General features: G+C 50.7%; 1 protein-coding gene across 1 annotated transcript in view; it reads left to right on the top strand.

The window, feature by feature from the left end:
* Window positions 1–15,296, top strand: part of KSR2 (kinase suppressor of ras 2) — a 423,945-nt gene that overhangs the window by 311,808 nt on the left and 96,841 nt on the right. Inside the window, 2 exon segments of the mRNA XM_043557708.1 lie at window positions 3,727–3,796; window positions 6,979–7,062. Coding sequence (XP_043413643.1) covers window positions 3,727–3,796; window positions 6,979–7,062 — 154 coding nt within the window.

Raw genomic sequence — 15,296 nt, 5'->3', positions numbered from 1 at the left:
CTTAATTACTTCTACTTCTTGAGAAGGTGCTATAATTGAGAATAACAGCCTAACTGGGATATGAATCTAAAAGTGAGATGTGCTTATAATAGAGGATTTGTTCTCTGCAGACTTGAGCCTCAGAAGTACCGTCTTGGTTTCTTTCGGGGCAGGGGTGGGGGGGCGCGAGGTGGCTAGAGTTGTGGAAGACATCTAGATCAGGGATTCTCAACCTTGGCATTTGCAACACTTGGGGCTGGTTGATTCTTTGGTGTAGGGACTGGCTTGTACGTTGCAGGATGTTGAGCAGCATCCCTGGCTGCTATCCACTGGATGTCAGTAGCACCTCCCAACCCCAGTGTGACAGCCAGAATTATTTCCAGATATTGCCACTTGTCCCCTGGGTGGGGCAGAAGTCACCTTGGTGGAGGACACTGGTGTAGGGCCTTTGGAGGACTTAGGAGCCATTACAGAATTACTCCTTGAGGTTCTGCTGGTACTGAGCTGTGCGACCTTTAGCAAAGTCACTGCATTTCTCCGAGCCCTTGTGTCTTCCTTGTAGGGAATAACGCGAACACTGACTGACTGCACAGGGGTGTGGTCTCCAGGGATAAACTGCACAGCATAATGCCTGATGTATATTGAGCGATCAGCTAACTCAGCACTTCGTTATAATACTCTTGAACTCAGCAAACACATCTGAAGTATTTACTTTGGCTCTGTGATGCAGAGGTGAAGGTGTGGTGCCTGTTCTTGTGGGAGAGGCAGATACACAGAGACTCCTTGGTGCTCCCTTATTCTGCACCCGTGGCAGACATTGCTAATCAGTCGTGGTGTTCTTTCCTACTGGGCCTCAGGATCTTTCTTAACACGGTTTTCTAGACAGCCACTACCAATGTCCCATGAGATGAAGCCCATTTGGCACTCCTAGTTTTCTAGACTCCCCACGAGGAGGCTGGGTATCTGTGCGCACTACCACTCTCTCTTCAGCACAGCTGTCCCATCTGTACCTGCCCCGGTGCAGGAGAACGCATTTTAGAGAGTTAGCAAGGAGCGTCTGTCTTTCCAGATCAGAGTGAAGTCTCCAAAGGAGGTGGCAATGGAAAGAAAGCTCTCTTTCGCTCTTTTTTAAAATTCATTTTTCTTTCTTGTCTTTTTCGTTTCCCTCAGAAATTGAAACAAATGGTCAAATGGCTCGGACTTGGTGACATTTAATAGTTAGCCCAACTAGAGGAGATTCCACTGGCGATGATGCTGATTGGGTTTTCTCTGCCCTTTGGGCTTGGAAAATCACCAGCTCTCCTAGAAATGGTCCCAGTTTCACAAGGGTGGAATCGGGGTTTCTGGGAACAGCTTTCAGAGGACTGTGGGCAGTGTCATTAGACAGAGGAGGGGAGTGAGTGGGTTGGGGTTAAATGCTCCCTGATCGGTTCAGACATGCCGGGCTCCCAGCGAGCACACCGCTCCATAGCAATCGCTGTGAAAAATGAGGTGTGTGTTTGCAGCTCTGAAAATAAGAAGTGGGCTCCATCTATCTGGCCTGAGAAATGAGAGCTGGTGTGTGGGTCAGCCGGTCGTTCCCTGTCTTCCTAGCTGGCGAAGATTCCATGGGCAGAATTGCTTCATTTCTGCTTCGTTTCACACTGCCCTGGGGCCTTTGAGGTCTGGGAGGAGGGATGCCAGGGCAGCCGGGTCATGGAGTCAAGGTGGGGGCTGGTGCTCAGCATCTGCGAAAGAAGTCTCAGAACATAGTCAGAGGTGAGGGGATAATAGAGGTCTCTGGGATTTCACCTGAAGCATGAAAGGGAAGACCAGATGAGGGCAAGCACCCAGTCTGAAGTCTGTATGATTTATTGTTTCTTCCTCATTCCCATTCATCCATCAGCCTATCTATCCATTCATTTATCTATCCATCCATCCATCCATCTACCCACCTACCTATCCATCCATCCATCCATACATACATACATACATACATCTACCTATCCATCCATACATCCATTCATCCATCCATCCATCCATCCATCCATCCACCCACCTACCTATCCATCCATCCATCCATCCACCTATCCATCCATCCATCCATCCATACATACATACATACATACATCTACCCACCTACCTATCCATCCATCCATCCATCCATCCATCCACCTACCCATCCATCCAGCCATCTACCCACCTACCTATCCATCCATCCATCCATCCATCCATACATCCATCCATCCATCCATACATACATAAATACATACATCTACCCACCTACCTATACATACATACATACATACATACATACATACATACATACACCCACCTACCCATCCATCCATCCATCTACCCACCTACCTATCCATACATACATACATACATACATACATACATACATACATACATAAATACATACATCTACCCACCTACCTATCCATCCATCCATCCATCCACCCACCCACCTACCCATCCATCCATCCATCTACCCACCTACCTATCCATACATACATACATACATACATAAATACATACATCTACCCACCTACCTATCCATCCATCCATCCATCCATCCATCTACCCACCTACCTATCCATCCATCCATCCATCCATCTACCCACCTACCTATCCATCCATCCATCCATCCATCCACCTATCCATCCATCCATACATCTACCCACCTACCTATCCATCCATCCATCCATCCATCCATCCATCCATCCATCCACCCACCCACTGACTATTCTACCCACCCATCTACCTACCTGTCCATCTACACACTCATCTGTCTGTTTACCTACCTGTCTGACCATTCATCCACCCAGCTATCCAGATATTCAGCCAGCCAGCCAGCCATTCATTTAGCCAACCACCCACCTACCCATCTGTCCATCTACCCACTCATCTGACCATCCACCCACGTATCCAGCCATTCATCCATCCACTCACTTACCAACCCCTCTATCCATCCATCTGTCCATCCACCCCCTCTTCCATCCACTCCTCATCAATCCATCTACCTATTTTAACATGAGTTTATTTAGATGGTACATGTTTGGACATGTTTTAAATAGTTACTGACAATATACAGCAAGTGATACTAGTTTTCTATATAGAGTGTGCTTTTAACATAAGTGTGTTTAAACAAAAAGAGCTAACTTAAAATAGTAATAAAATAATTTTGTGGCTGGACAGGACATGACAAGACTGGGAAAGTGGGATGTGCATGCCTGGCATTTGGAAATCTACTGCATTGGAACTTTGCACACAAGGGCATATGATCTAGAGTCCCTCAAATCTGGACCCGCATTGCTGTGCAGCCTCCAACATGTATGATCTTGCACAAATGACGTCCTTTCTCCAAGCCTCGGTTTCATTGTCTGTAAGGTGGGGATGCTAACAACTCCCTGTCTTTGGGGGTGGTTTTGAGGATGTAACGAACTAAAGCCTGTGAGTCACTTAACACATGCCTGGCACAATCTAAGCACTCTGTAAATGGAAGCAGAGCTCATTTTTATTCTTTCCACAGCTGATTTCTTTCAAGGCATTCCCTGGTTGCCCTGCCCAGAGGACCTTGCTGAAGTCAAGGTGACACGTGTTAAACCAGTGTTCCATTTGGCTTTGGTTTAGCAAGTGATGGTGGTAGGTCACTGTCCTTCCTGAAGCTGGAGAACCTCCCTCTTCCTTCTCGGGCTTGGCCGGAGCCCGCCCCACTCTGATCCCCTGTGTAACAGGCTCTTCTCCTCTCTTCTCTCCCTGCAGACACACTGTCCGTGCCGCGCTGGTCCCCACAGATCCCTCGTAGAGACCTCGGCAACTCCATTAAGCACAGGTAGGCTGGATTCCTGTGGGCACCGGTACCCACCTCCGGTAGATATCTGGCCCCCAGAGTGGGGGAAGGCCAGGCAGATATTTTGCTTCAGTTCCTATGTCATCATGCCTCTCTCTCCTCTGCCAAGCGAGACCTCAGTGTGCCCCCTGGGGACTGAGATGTCGGCTTCTTATTAACCTGGCCCTTATAAAACCAGCACATAATGGTTAAAAACCAGGGATTTGGAGTCAGACTGTCCTGTGTTCGCATCCTGGCTAATAAAGCTTTGCAACCAGAAGGAAGTTACTTAACCTCTCTGAGGCTCGGTTTTCTCATCAGATAATTCTGCCTACCCTTAGGGTGTCCTAAGGATCAATGACATAATATATGTAAAGTGCTAAGCAAAGGGCTCATAATAACCACTCGGTAAACGGTATCATTGTCAAGAGAAATGTTGTACAGCCTAATTTTGGGTCTCCCCACCCAGAAGACAAGATTGAATTCTGAACTCAGAGGTACTCTCTGGTGAGCTGTAGGTCAGCCCAGAGCTCCAGCCCTGTTGGGTCCGTGGAATAACCTCACCAGGGGTACACCTGTCCTATCAGGAAGGACACTTGTATCTACTAGACAGCCCTTCTAGGCAGTTCTTTGACTTTCCAGATTTAACTTTCTACGTTTTATGTCATTACCCTCACAGTCTCTTCACAAACTCATTGGGGTAAGTAGCACAAGTGTGATCATATCCATTTGACAGATAGGAAACTGAGGCCCTGCACGATTGAGGGATGGGTCTACAAGCTAATTGACCTCGGCACTCTGTATTCTTTGGGCACTGCTGCTCAGAGTTTTCTTTCTATGTACCCAGAGGCATCTGGGAACTAGCCGAGGGACCCGTTCACTCATTCATGGATTCTTTGCACTAGTATTTGTAGAGAATTTACATGCCTTGGTTTCAGCACTGCGCAAGGCGTCGGGAGCCCTTGGGGAGCTCGCGGTGCAGTCGAGGACTAGATGCTTAACAGACCATGACAGTGTGTGGCATTGGGGCTATAAGGTGGGGGGTGGGGGGGGGCGGTACCAGGGGCAGACATATCGCCATGGGCGGGTGGGCCCGAGGTAAGAATGAGCACACTGTCTCCCGGAATGGCACCTTGTCAACGGGTTTTCAAAGAAATATGTTGACAGAATAGTTGTTAAGACCCAAATGAGAAAACGATGGAGGAAGCAGTGAGAAATACGTGATAGACGCGTCCGTGGTCGGGCCGTGAGCCGCAGAGAGAAAGGCATCAAAAAGAAGGGCCTTTTTTGTGTGCTTCCCAATACCCCGGGCTCAGTTCTACCCCTGGATCGGTCCCACCCCTGGCTCAGCTCCGCCCCTGGATCGGTCACGCCCCTGGCTCAGCCCCGTCCCTGGATCGGCCACGCCCCCTGCTCAGCTCCGCACCTGGATTGACACCACCTCTGGTTCAGCTCGATCCTGGGTTGGCCACACCCCTGGCTCAGCTCCACCCCTGAATTGGCCTCACCCCTGACTCAGCTCCCCCTCTGGATTGGCTTCACTCCTGATCAGCTCCACCTCCGGATTGGCCACACCCCTGACGAAGCTTCATCCCTGGATTGACCCTGCCCCTAGCTCCATCTTGCCCTGGTGGCGCAGCCCCATCTCCCAGCTTTAGCAATTTAGATCTGGTGGTACCTCATATTCGAATGCTGATTCTCAGAGGAAGGATGATGGTCTTGGGCATCAGGAATGTCTTCTTAGTGGAGCCAGGACTGGGGATGCCCTGTTACTCTTTAGTGTGACCCCGGGCCCCATGCCAGGACGGGAGACCTAGACTCACCCCAGCCTTGGTGAAGAAATGAAATTGAAATCCCATTCCATCCACTGTCCTCAGAGTCACCTCAGGCAGAGCTCAGAGAAAGAGCTGGTCCCAGAGATGGGAGAGGACTGGAAAGGAAAGAGAACTCCCGGCTACAAAGCTCACGCCGCCTCCCCTCCATGCCCACACTGCTGGCCAGGGGGGTGGACCACAAGCCCAGTCACCATTCCTAAGAGCTGCCAAATCCCATAAAGTAGACCCTGCCAAACTCAGTGGCCCCGTGGAAGGGGCAGAAAAAGGCTTAACCAACCCCCAGTCCAGAACTGGAGAGGGAGTCTTCTCAGCCACAAGAGTCTCCGTTCAGAATGTTGCTATTTGCCTCCATACGGAAGCTTTGAGCTGCGCCTCCTTCGGCTTGGAGAGTGACTGACCCAAATCAAGCAAGTTGGTGCAGCAGAGGGCTGCAACCTTGCCCTCAAAATTCTCAAGCACCAAGTTACATAATCACTTCTGATTTTCATTTTGACACTCGGAGGCAGTGGAGATTAGCTACAACTCCTGCTGAAAGTGGCAAAAATTGAAAATGAAAATTAACTCTGACCCGGCAACCTGCAATACTTTTCTCGGGCAGCCCGGCCACTGCCTGGTATCTCTTGGGGGAAGAAAGCGCCCCAGCGGCCGCGGGAGCCCCTGGAAGTTAATCGTAGGCACCTCTGTTCCTGGCTGGCAGCTGTATATCAGGGGCGTCCAAACTGCCTTCTGTTGGCAACAAGTTGGGGGGGGGGGGGGCAGGGGGTGGGCGGAGAAGATGAGCCGACGGTCTGAAAAGAGTTTTCACTTTAAACTTCTGCTTAAGTTCTGCTACTCAGGTTTGAGGCCTCAGCTCTTGGGGGGGGGGGGGGGAGGCCCCGGCAAAGCTCCCCAGATGGTTTGATTGGCAGAGAGGGGGCACCGGTCTGCCAGCCTCCCAGGAGGCTCCACCTCACCTTGTGGTCCTCTGAGGGCCGTTCTAGCCCCCCACCCGTCACTCTGTCCCAGAACTGAACTTGGCATATAGCAGACCACTGGGCAATACCTGTTGAACGAATGTAGGATTGTCAGGAATGTCCAGGGGACAGTAGAGTCCCAGCCCAATCGAGTGAGCACTGACTACATGCCAGGCGCTGTGAAGCCCCTTGACGTGCATAACCTGTTTCGTCCTCCCAGCACCTGTGAGGCCGGAGGCTCCAGCGGCCCAAACAACCTGATGAAGTCACGCTCCTCGGAAGAAGCCAGGCTGGACCCTGGGGGCCTGTGCACTCCCCCTTCACGTGGTTCATCCTGAGAGACAGCTGGGGGTCACCGTCACCTTGGCCCTGAACGTTTTCTGTCTCTTTTCCGCAGGTTTTCCACCAAGTACTGGATGTCTCAGACGTGCACAGTCTGTGGAAAAGGAATGCTTTTTGGCCTCAAGTGTAAAAATTGCAAGTAAGTGGCTGCACCAGGAAGTGTTTTCAGGGTGCCTGACGTCAGCTAGAGCCACGCTAGCCTTTGAACTAGCTTGCAGAAGCTTGGTTTCCTAGCTTTCGGGAGAATCGCTTGCCCTACGTTTCAGAACCGCGTCGTAAGTGAACCTCTGCCTTTGGGCAAGGGGTCAAGCAGCACAATTGTGAATGACAACCAGAGCGGACGGATGGTGCCGGAGATGTTTACCGGGGTGTGTGGAGCCACGGCGGTACTCTGCATATTCACAGCATTTAACATGAGGGGTTGGCACAGTTTTTTTCTCTAGGTGACCGGATAGTAAGTATTTTAGACTTGGTGGGCCCAGGGGTCTCTGTTACAGCCACTCAGCCAGGCCTTGTAGCTAAAAAGCATCCGGAGACAATATGTAAACAAAGGGGTGTGACCAATGTATTTGTTCTAGTAAAACCTTATTTCCATAACTGAGCGGCCGGCTGGCTTTGGCTCCTCAGCTGTAGTTAGTTTCCCAGTTCCTGAGTTAGAGTTTGTGAAGTCCTTTTCCTCTTTATTTTTTCTCCTCTGCGTTGTTGGGGCAGGGGTGGGGAGGGTGGGTGGGCGGTGTTCTGATGCTCCCCATTTTATAGATGTGAACGCTGAGTCTCGGCAAGGGGAAGTCACCTGCCTGCGGGCACCCGGCCCCGACCCCCTAACTCCCCTTCCTTCTGTGGCATCATGTCGCTCTCGAGCTCTCACAACCCTCCCCTACTCCACACACGCATTCCAGGTCACAGCTGGCAAAAGGCAGGGAGGTGACAGAATAAAGCTGATGTCCAGTATGGGCTCTGGAGTCAGAGTAAGATAGGTTCAAATCCCGGCTCTGTGATGCTCTTGCTGTGTGACCTTAGGCAGTTCACCTCACCTTTCTGTTCCTGCCTGTGTGTGTGTGTGTGTGTGTGTGTGCGCGCGCGCGCTTTATCTGCACGAAAGGAATAATCGTCACACCTGGCCGATCCGGTGTAAGCATTCAGTAAATCACGAAAGGACACAGCACAGTGCCAGCCTCTGAGCTCTGTCCTCTGTCAGAGGTCACAAGTGCCTTTTTGCCTGGCCTCCCTCTCTCTCTCCCTAAGCCTGTGTGAAATACCTCCCTGGTCCAATCCCTAGAAAATTGTCAGTAATATTCAGTGCATCTTTCCGTCTACTTTATAGGAGCCATTTAGTTTCAGAGAATGTAGGAGTCCCTCTGTCCTTGTCCAGTCCAGGCTGGGAACTCCCATTCGGGCTCCTTCAGGCCCCCCAACATCCTGTCCCTTGAGGGAGGGGGGAGGGGACAGCAGCAGCGGCGGCATAAGGCGAGGTGGGGAGACTGTTACCATCTGGAGGCCCACGTCCCCACCTTGGTCTTCCTTAGACCCTGGTTCTCAGGTGAGCCCTCAGGATGGTGGCCTCTGGGCTTTCTGACTCCAAGGCCAGGCGGTGGGGTCCAACTTGAAGGCTGTCTGATGCGTCCCATACCCCAGCTGCTCGGGGTGGGGTGGGGGTGGGGGGGGCTGTCTCATCCATGCGTTGTCACACCGTGTTCTGAGGGGAAGCGGCAGCCCTCACATCCTCACACCTGCGGAGTGGAGGCTTTGAAGTCGGGTAATTAGGTGACAGGGCCGCAGCCAGGAGTCAGTGAGGCTGAACACCTCCTGAGCCATTTAATTTTCAGCCCTAGAGGTGGAACTCTGAGGTGGCCTTTGCTCCTGTTCTCTGTTCCAGAAGTAATGAACAAAGACTCAGACCCTGCCAAGGGTTGGGGGAGGCCTCTGGGGAAGGGGTGGCGGTGGGGGGGGGGGAGAACCTGGGGGAGAAGCACAGGCTTTGGAAGCAGCCAGACCTGAGTTTGAGCCCCAGCTCAATTGCTGCATTCTCTGTATGAGCTTGAGCGAGAGGCTTGTTGTCCTCTCGCGACTCAGTTTTCTGGTCTGCAAAGTGGGTTGACGCTGGTGCCCTCAATAGAGCTACTGGAAGGAGCCAGTGGAACGTTCTTGCCCTCGATTACGGTGTTTCGTCAGAGAACTTTCTTCCTCACTCCACCTTGCGCAGCGATGGCTAGATAAGAGGCAGCATTCCAGCCATGTTTGGATTTTACCGTCGATCAAACCACTTTGCTCAGCTCTCAGAAAAGCTGCCAGAGCAGTGAAAGCAGAGTCCGGAGTTGCTATGAAAGTTCCGACATGCTTCCGGTGGTTTTTTTGACACTTGTGTAACGACAACAATTTTGTACTTGTGTTAACTACAACAGAGCTTAGAGCTATCTCCAGTACGTAATTATGAGCTGGCTTTATTTTTACTGCTGTCACCAGCTGAAGTTTGGATTCACTCTTCCACGAACCAAATCCTGCAGTTTTTACGTGGTTTTGAAGATGGGCAAAATTTGGGACACACTGATGGGCTGACAGAAGGGTTGGATGGGGGACAGAAACGGGTAACGCACAGACGCCGTCGTCAAGGGGTTTAGGGAAAGACGCACCTACAGAGAAGTGGATTTCGGGGGGACTGAAGTGCATGCATAAAGAGAGTGACAGATGGCATTGCACAGAGGGGGCACGGAGAATGGGGAGGCAGCTTTTCAGAAAAAAACGGGCAGAACTGCTTGTTCGTTTACTCAGCTGTTCATGAGCAGCTACTCCATAAATGTGCCAGGAGCTCTTCTAGGCAGCAGGGACATCACAGTGAATAAAACGCACAAAACCCCTGCCCTCCTGGACCTTACGTGCTAGGGGAGGGGAGGGACAGTAAGCAACCCAGTAAAACAGATCATCTGTGCAGAGGGTGCCAGAAACTAAAGAGAAGAAGGAAGCAGTGAAGGAAGAGAGGAAGGGCCGGGCTTAGGGCTAAGATTTTAATGAAAGTGCTCAGGGAAGACTTTATACTTGAACCGGAACTTTGGAAAAGCAGTGATGTGTGGCACTGGACATTTCCTGTTCTCCGGAAGCATTCCAGAGCCATGGATTTGAATCTGCCCTGAAGGCAATGACTTTTTTAGTTTGCTTGTTCTTTTTGTTGTTGTTGTTGTTGTTGTTGTTTGTTTGTTTTTTAAACCTAAAGCAATGTTGGTTCTGTTGTTGCTAGAAACTCTCTGGGTGAAAAGGATTAGATTGGACCCTGGTGACTCTACAGTGGTCCCTGGGCCAGCAGCAGCAGCACCTGGGGGCTGTTTAGAAATGCAGACTCTCAGACCATGCCCAGACCTGCTGCACCAGACTCTGCAATTTAAGAGACTCTGCAGTTTAATCACTGTCCTGGTGATTCTTGCACACATTAAGGTCTGAGAAGCACTCCTCTGGGTGATCTCCAAATTCCCTGTTAGAGCTGATTTTCTTTGTCTAGATAACGGGTCTCAAGCTCAAGTGTGCATCAGAATCCCCTAGAGGGTGTGTTAAAACACAGATTCCCCGGGCCCGCCCCAGAGTCTCCGATGCAGCAGGTCTGGGATGGAGCCCCAGGATTTGCATTTCGGTAAGTTCCCTGGTGCAGCTGATGCTGCTGGTCCTGGGACCACTGCTCTACAAAAAAGTGGTAGTTTGCCAACATCAAGCTTTCTTTTCCAGCCTCACATTTCAGCACATGAGGTTTGTGTTTGGGGCTTTTGTTGTTGTTTTTTTTTTTTTTTTGGTTTTGTTTTTTGTTTTCTGTTTTTACAGACTGGTCGATCTTTGCTATTTTTCAGGCTTTTGTGCCTTTTCATCTCTTGGCCTCGGTCCTATAAACTTGATTCTTCTGCATCATCGTCTCTCCAGTAATATTTGTGTGATAAGCCAAACAGATAAGGCATGACTGGAACCCAGGCTGTAGGTCAGACACACACGCCTGCATTTGAATCCTGACTCTTCCACGAATAGCTGTGTGACCACTTCTGAGCCCCATTTCTTCTCCTGTCCAAACAATATCTACCTCACTCGACTGTTTAAAAAAACAACAAAAATACAAACAAATAAACAAAACAAAAATTAAGTGAGCTAATACGTAAGGTAAAATGCTCAGTCTGTACCTGGCACATTATGAGAACTTCATAAACGAAAGCTAATACTGTTACTAACTTTACGGATTAATTTTGGGGTACCCCCCCCACCCAGGAAGCCAGGATACTTGCAAACGTCTAACCCCCTTTCCTCCTGCCTCGGCTTAATGGCCACTTCCTCCGGAATTATCATCAGCTGTCTTGTTGGCGTTCTGAATAGAGAGATTAGCGAACTAATAGGAAATTATGCTCAGAAAGCAATTTGCAGTTATCTGAATTGAGGACTTTTCATCTAATAGGTTCATGAGCGCGGAATGGAGTTTCGTTCTAAGTGGTCGGATGTCAGCACCATCCACGTATTGTCTGCTGACTACAGATTCAGCTGCAGGAACGTGCTGATGGGTTTCCCAGCCCTCGTTCATGCCTTGTCTGCATCTTTCCTCCTCGGGGTCCTTCCACAGGTTTCCGCAGAGCTGAGTTCTGGTTCCTTGGAAACCCGTCCACCCCTGTCTGCGTGTCTTACGGGATAGTGCACAGTGGTGAATTCCGTGGCTTGTGCTCTAGGCAGGGAGAGTTTGAACCGAGGTATTTTTGTGCATATGCGTGTTTTTTGTTTTTTTGTTTTGTTTGCTTTTACTGCATGCGCTGAGTATGGAAGGGAGGGGGACGTCTTTCAAAACTGTCGGTGGAGGGGCGCCTGGGTGGCGCAGTCGGTTGGGCGTCTGACTTCAGCCAGGTCATGATCTCACGGTCCGTGGGTTCGAGCCCCGCGTCAGGCTCTGGGCTGATGGCTCAGAGCCTGGAGCCTGTTTCCGATTCTGTGTCTCCCTCTCTCTGCCCCTCCCCCGTTCATGCTCTGTCTCTCTCTGTCCCAAAAATAAAGAAACGTTGAAAAAAAAAAAAACTGTCGGTGGAGAAGTAGCATTTGAATTATCTGTCTCTCCTGCGTGTTTTAGCCTCCCCTCTCCCCACTCCTTCTTTTGGGTTGGGTTCAGTTCAGTCAGCATCTCTGGTTCGGTGTGTGCTGTGAGGGGCGTTTCTGTGCTACCTCTTGGGGTCCGAAGGTGAAAGAGACACCGTTGCTGTCCTCCAGATGCTCACGGTCACTGCTAGTGGCTTAAAACTTAAAATCATCACATCTGAGTCCCTCCCAAGACTTCTTGGCCCAGACTCTGGCCATAGGGCATAGAAACCTGCATTTTTTTTTTATTTGTTTATTTATTGACAGAGAGAGAGAGGGAGAGAGCAGGGGAGGAGCAGAGAGAGAGGGAGAGAGAAAATCCCAAGCAGGCTCCACACTGTCACTGCAGAGCCCGATGTGGGGCTCAAACCTATGAACCACAAGGTCGTGACCTGAGTCGAAATCAAGAAGTCAGATTCTTGACTGACTGAGACACCCAGGCGCCCCGAAACCTGCATTTTTAATAAGCTTCCCAGAGGATTCAGATTTGCACTGGGGTGTGAGTGAGGAACATGGTTCTAGAAGGAGGGGTGAAGCAGGTAGGTAATTATTACTGTAGGGGGATGTGCCCAGGCCGCACCAGGCTGGGAAAGGGTGCATACATGATGCACATCAGGGGGGCTGTCCCGGAGGCCTTTGAAGTCTTGAGGGAGGAGGGACACCTGGGTGGCTCAGTGGGTTGAGTGTCTGACTTTGGCTCAGGCCATGATCTCGCGGTTCGTGAGTTCGAGCCCCATGTCGGGCTCTGTGCTGACAGCTCAGAGCCGGAAGCCTGCTTTGGATTCTGTCTCTCTCTCTCTCTCTCTCTCTCTCTCTCTCTCTCTCAAAAATAAATAAACATTAAGAAAACAAAAAAAGAAGCCCTTGAAGTCTTGAGGAAGGAGTGGGAAGTAGCCAGGTGGAGCAGGGGGAAGGGTGTTCTGGGCGAGGTCACAGGCAAGGACACAGGCACGGGCAAAGCCTGGATCAGGACTTAGAAGGACTTGAGCATATTTTTCAGTTGTTTGTCCTGGGCGGGGCCTGGGGGCCGGGGAATACTGATTCTTCTGTGCAGACAGGGCACCAGGCCATGCCGCTGTGACTCGTGGTGCTACTCCCTGTGGCTCCCAGCCTGGGTAGGGACCGCTCGCTCCCCGTCCAGCCCCGTTCCTTGAACCCTGGAGCTGTCATCTTGCTGGAGTGGGTCACTTGCCAAGGGCAAGGCCTTGGGGAGGACAGTGCTGGTATCAGGGTGGCCTTTGCTTCTTGCAGGAAAGCAGGAGCAGGCAGAAGCCAGGAGTTCTGATGTTCTCCCGGTCACCTGCTCTTATGGCCTGAGACACGAGGGGTTTGGGAGTCAGAATGTCTGGCAGGTGCTAAGTCTCCTTTTTCTCTAAGGCCAGGGAGCAGTCGCTCCTCTGTTTTGAAGACAGAATGATGAAGTTAGCGGTCACAGAGCACAGTCTTCCCTCACCCACATGTGACTCGATGGTCTGCTTACCTTCCTGGCGACCTCATTTACGGTTGCTGTGGGAGCTGCTGCAAACAGTTCATACCTGAGACCGCCCCGGGGCGGGGGGGGGGGGTTGCCCTTGGGTGATTGTGGCTGCCTTACCCCAAGGTGCCCAGGAAGAAGCCTCCCCCTGCTCCGGGTGGCTCAGAGTCAGGTGCAGGGTACAGAAGGCCAGCCTGCTTGCCTCAAGGCAGACACGCTCTGTGGTGCAGTTCGCAGCCCAGAGCCCCGGGGGGATCAGGCTGAGACTAGAGTCACCTGAAGCCACATCTTTGCTTAGCTTCTCCCCCATTCCTTATCCAGCTTCCCCCGCAAAGGAAACAGCCTCTCTTGGAGAACTCTCTCCACTCACAAGAACACCCATCTCAGGATCTGCTTCTAAGGAACCCAACTTAGCATAATAAAACAACAGCAGGGGGCAGAGAGAGCTGTTTAGGTCCTGGCTCTGCCCCATCCTGGCTGTGTGATTCTGGGGAAGTTTCTAAACCTCTCTGAATTGGATGTCATAGGACCTGTGAGTGCACCAGTCGCATTAATGACTTGAGGATTCCCTCAAATCCGAATCTTTCAATAAGTTGGTCAGCACGTATTAAGTTGCAGAAACAGATTTTCTATTAATGCAAAGAAGGAAGAGAACCCTACTCACTAAATCACCTGCGTGGGTTGAAGTGAGGGAAAGTTCTGGAAAATGTAGCACATTTCCTCCTTTTCCATAGTTCTTGTTCCCCATTTGTCTTTTAGGATATTCTGAACCATCCTTCTTGGGAGACATGTTCAAGCATTTATAATCGGGTTTCTCAACCTCAGAACCATTGAAATTGGGGACCTGATAATTCCTTGTTTGGGCAACTGCCCTGTGCATTGCAGGATAATTAGCAGCATCACTGGCCTCCACCCCCCAAATGCCAGGAGCGCCCCCAACACACACACACACACACACACACACACGCACACGCACACGCACACAGACACATACTCCATCCCAAGTTGTGACAACCAAAAATGTCTCCAGACATTGCCAGATCTTCCCAGGGGGAGCAGAATTGCCCTTGGTGGAATTGCCTCTGGTTTATATAGTGAAACAGTCATTGCCAACTAATGGGACTGTGGTATACTTGTAATTCAGTTCTAGAGTGCCGCTTTAATATTTATTTATTTTTGAGAAAGAGAGTGCATGCACAGGAGGGGGCAGAGAGAGAGGGAGACACAGAATCCGAAACATGCTCCGGGCTCTGAGCTGTCAGTACAGAGCCCGATGCAGGGCTCGAACCCACAAACCGTGAGATCATGACCTGAGCTGAAGTCGGACGCTCAACTGACTGAGCCACGCAGGCGCCCCTGGAGTGCCAACTTTAGAGTGCCATTACAATATTCAATAATGCAATCAAACATCTCTGTTTGCCTGGGACTTTCCTGGGTTTAGCACTGGAAGTCCCATGTCCCAGGTGACCCATGTTGGTTGGGGCATGTCGGTGCAAATAGAAACATTTCCTGTGTTCTGATTTAGGTCACTGCCCACTTCTGTAGGGCTGAGACCCATAATCATTTCCCTGGGAAGGTAAAAAGTGAGTTTAGAAAACTGAGTTAACTAGCCCAAGACTTCCAATTTATTCCAGTGTTTGAATGCCCTTTTTTTTTTTTAATTTTTTTTTTCAACATTTATTTATTTTTGGGACAGAGAGAGACAGAGCATGAACGGGGGAGGGGCAGAGAGAGAGGGAGACACAGAATCGGAAACAGGCTCCAGGCTCTGAGCCATCAGCCCAGAGCCCGACGTGGGGCTCGAACCCACGGACCGT

Source organism: Prionailurus bengalensis, chromosome D3 (genome assembly GCF_016509475.1).
Source record: "Prionailurus bengalensis isolate Pbe53 chromosome D3, Fcat_Pben_1.1_paternal_pri, whole genome shotgun sequence".
NCBI lineage: Eukaryota > Metazoa > Chordata > Mammalia > Carnivora > Felidae > Prionailurus > Prionailurus bengalensis.
Note: the sequence above shows the minus strand (reverse complement) of the source record. Positions and strands in the feature narration are given on the sequence as shown.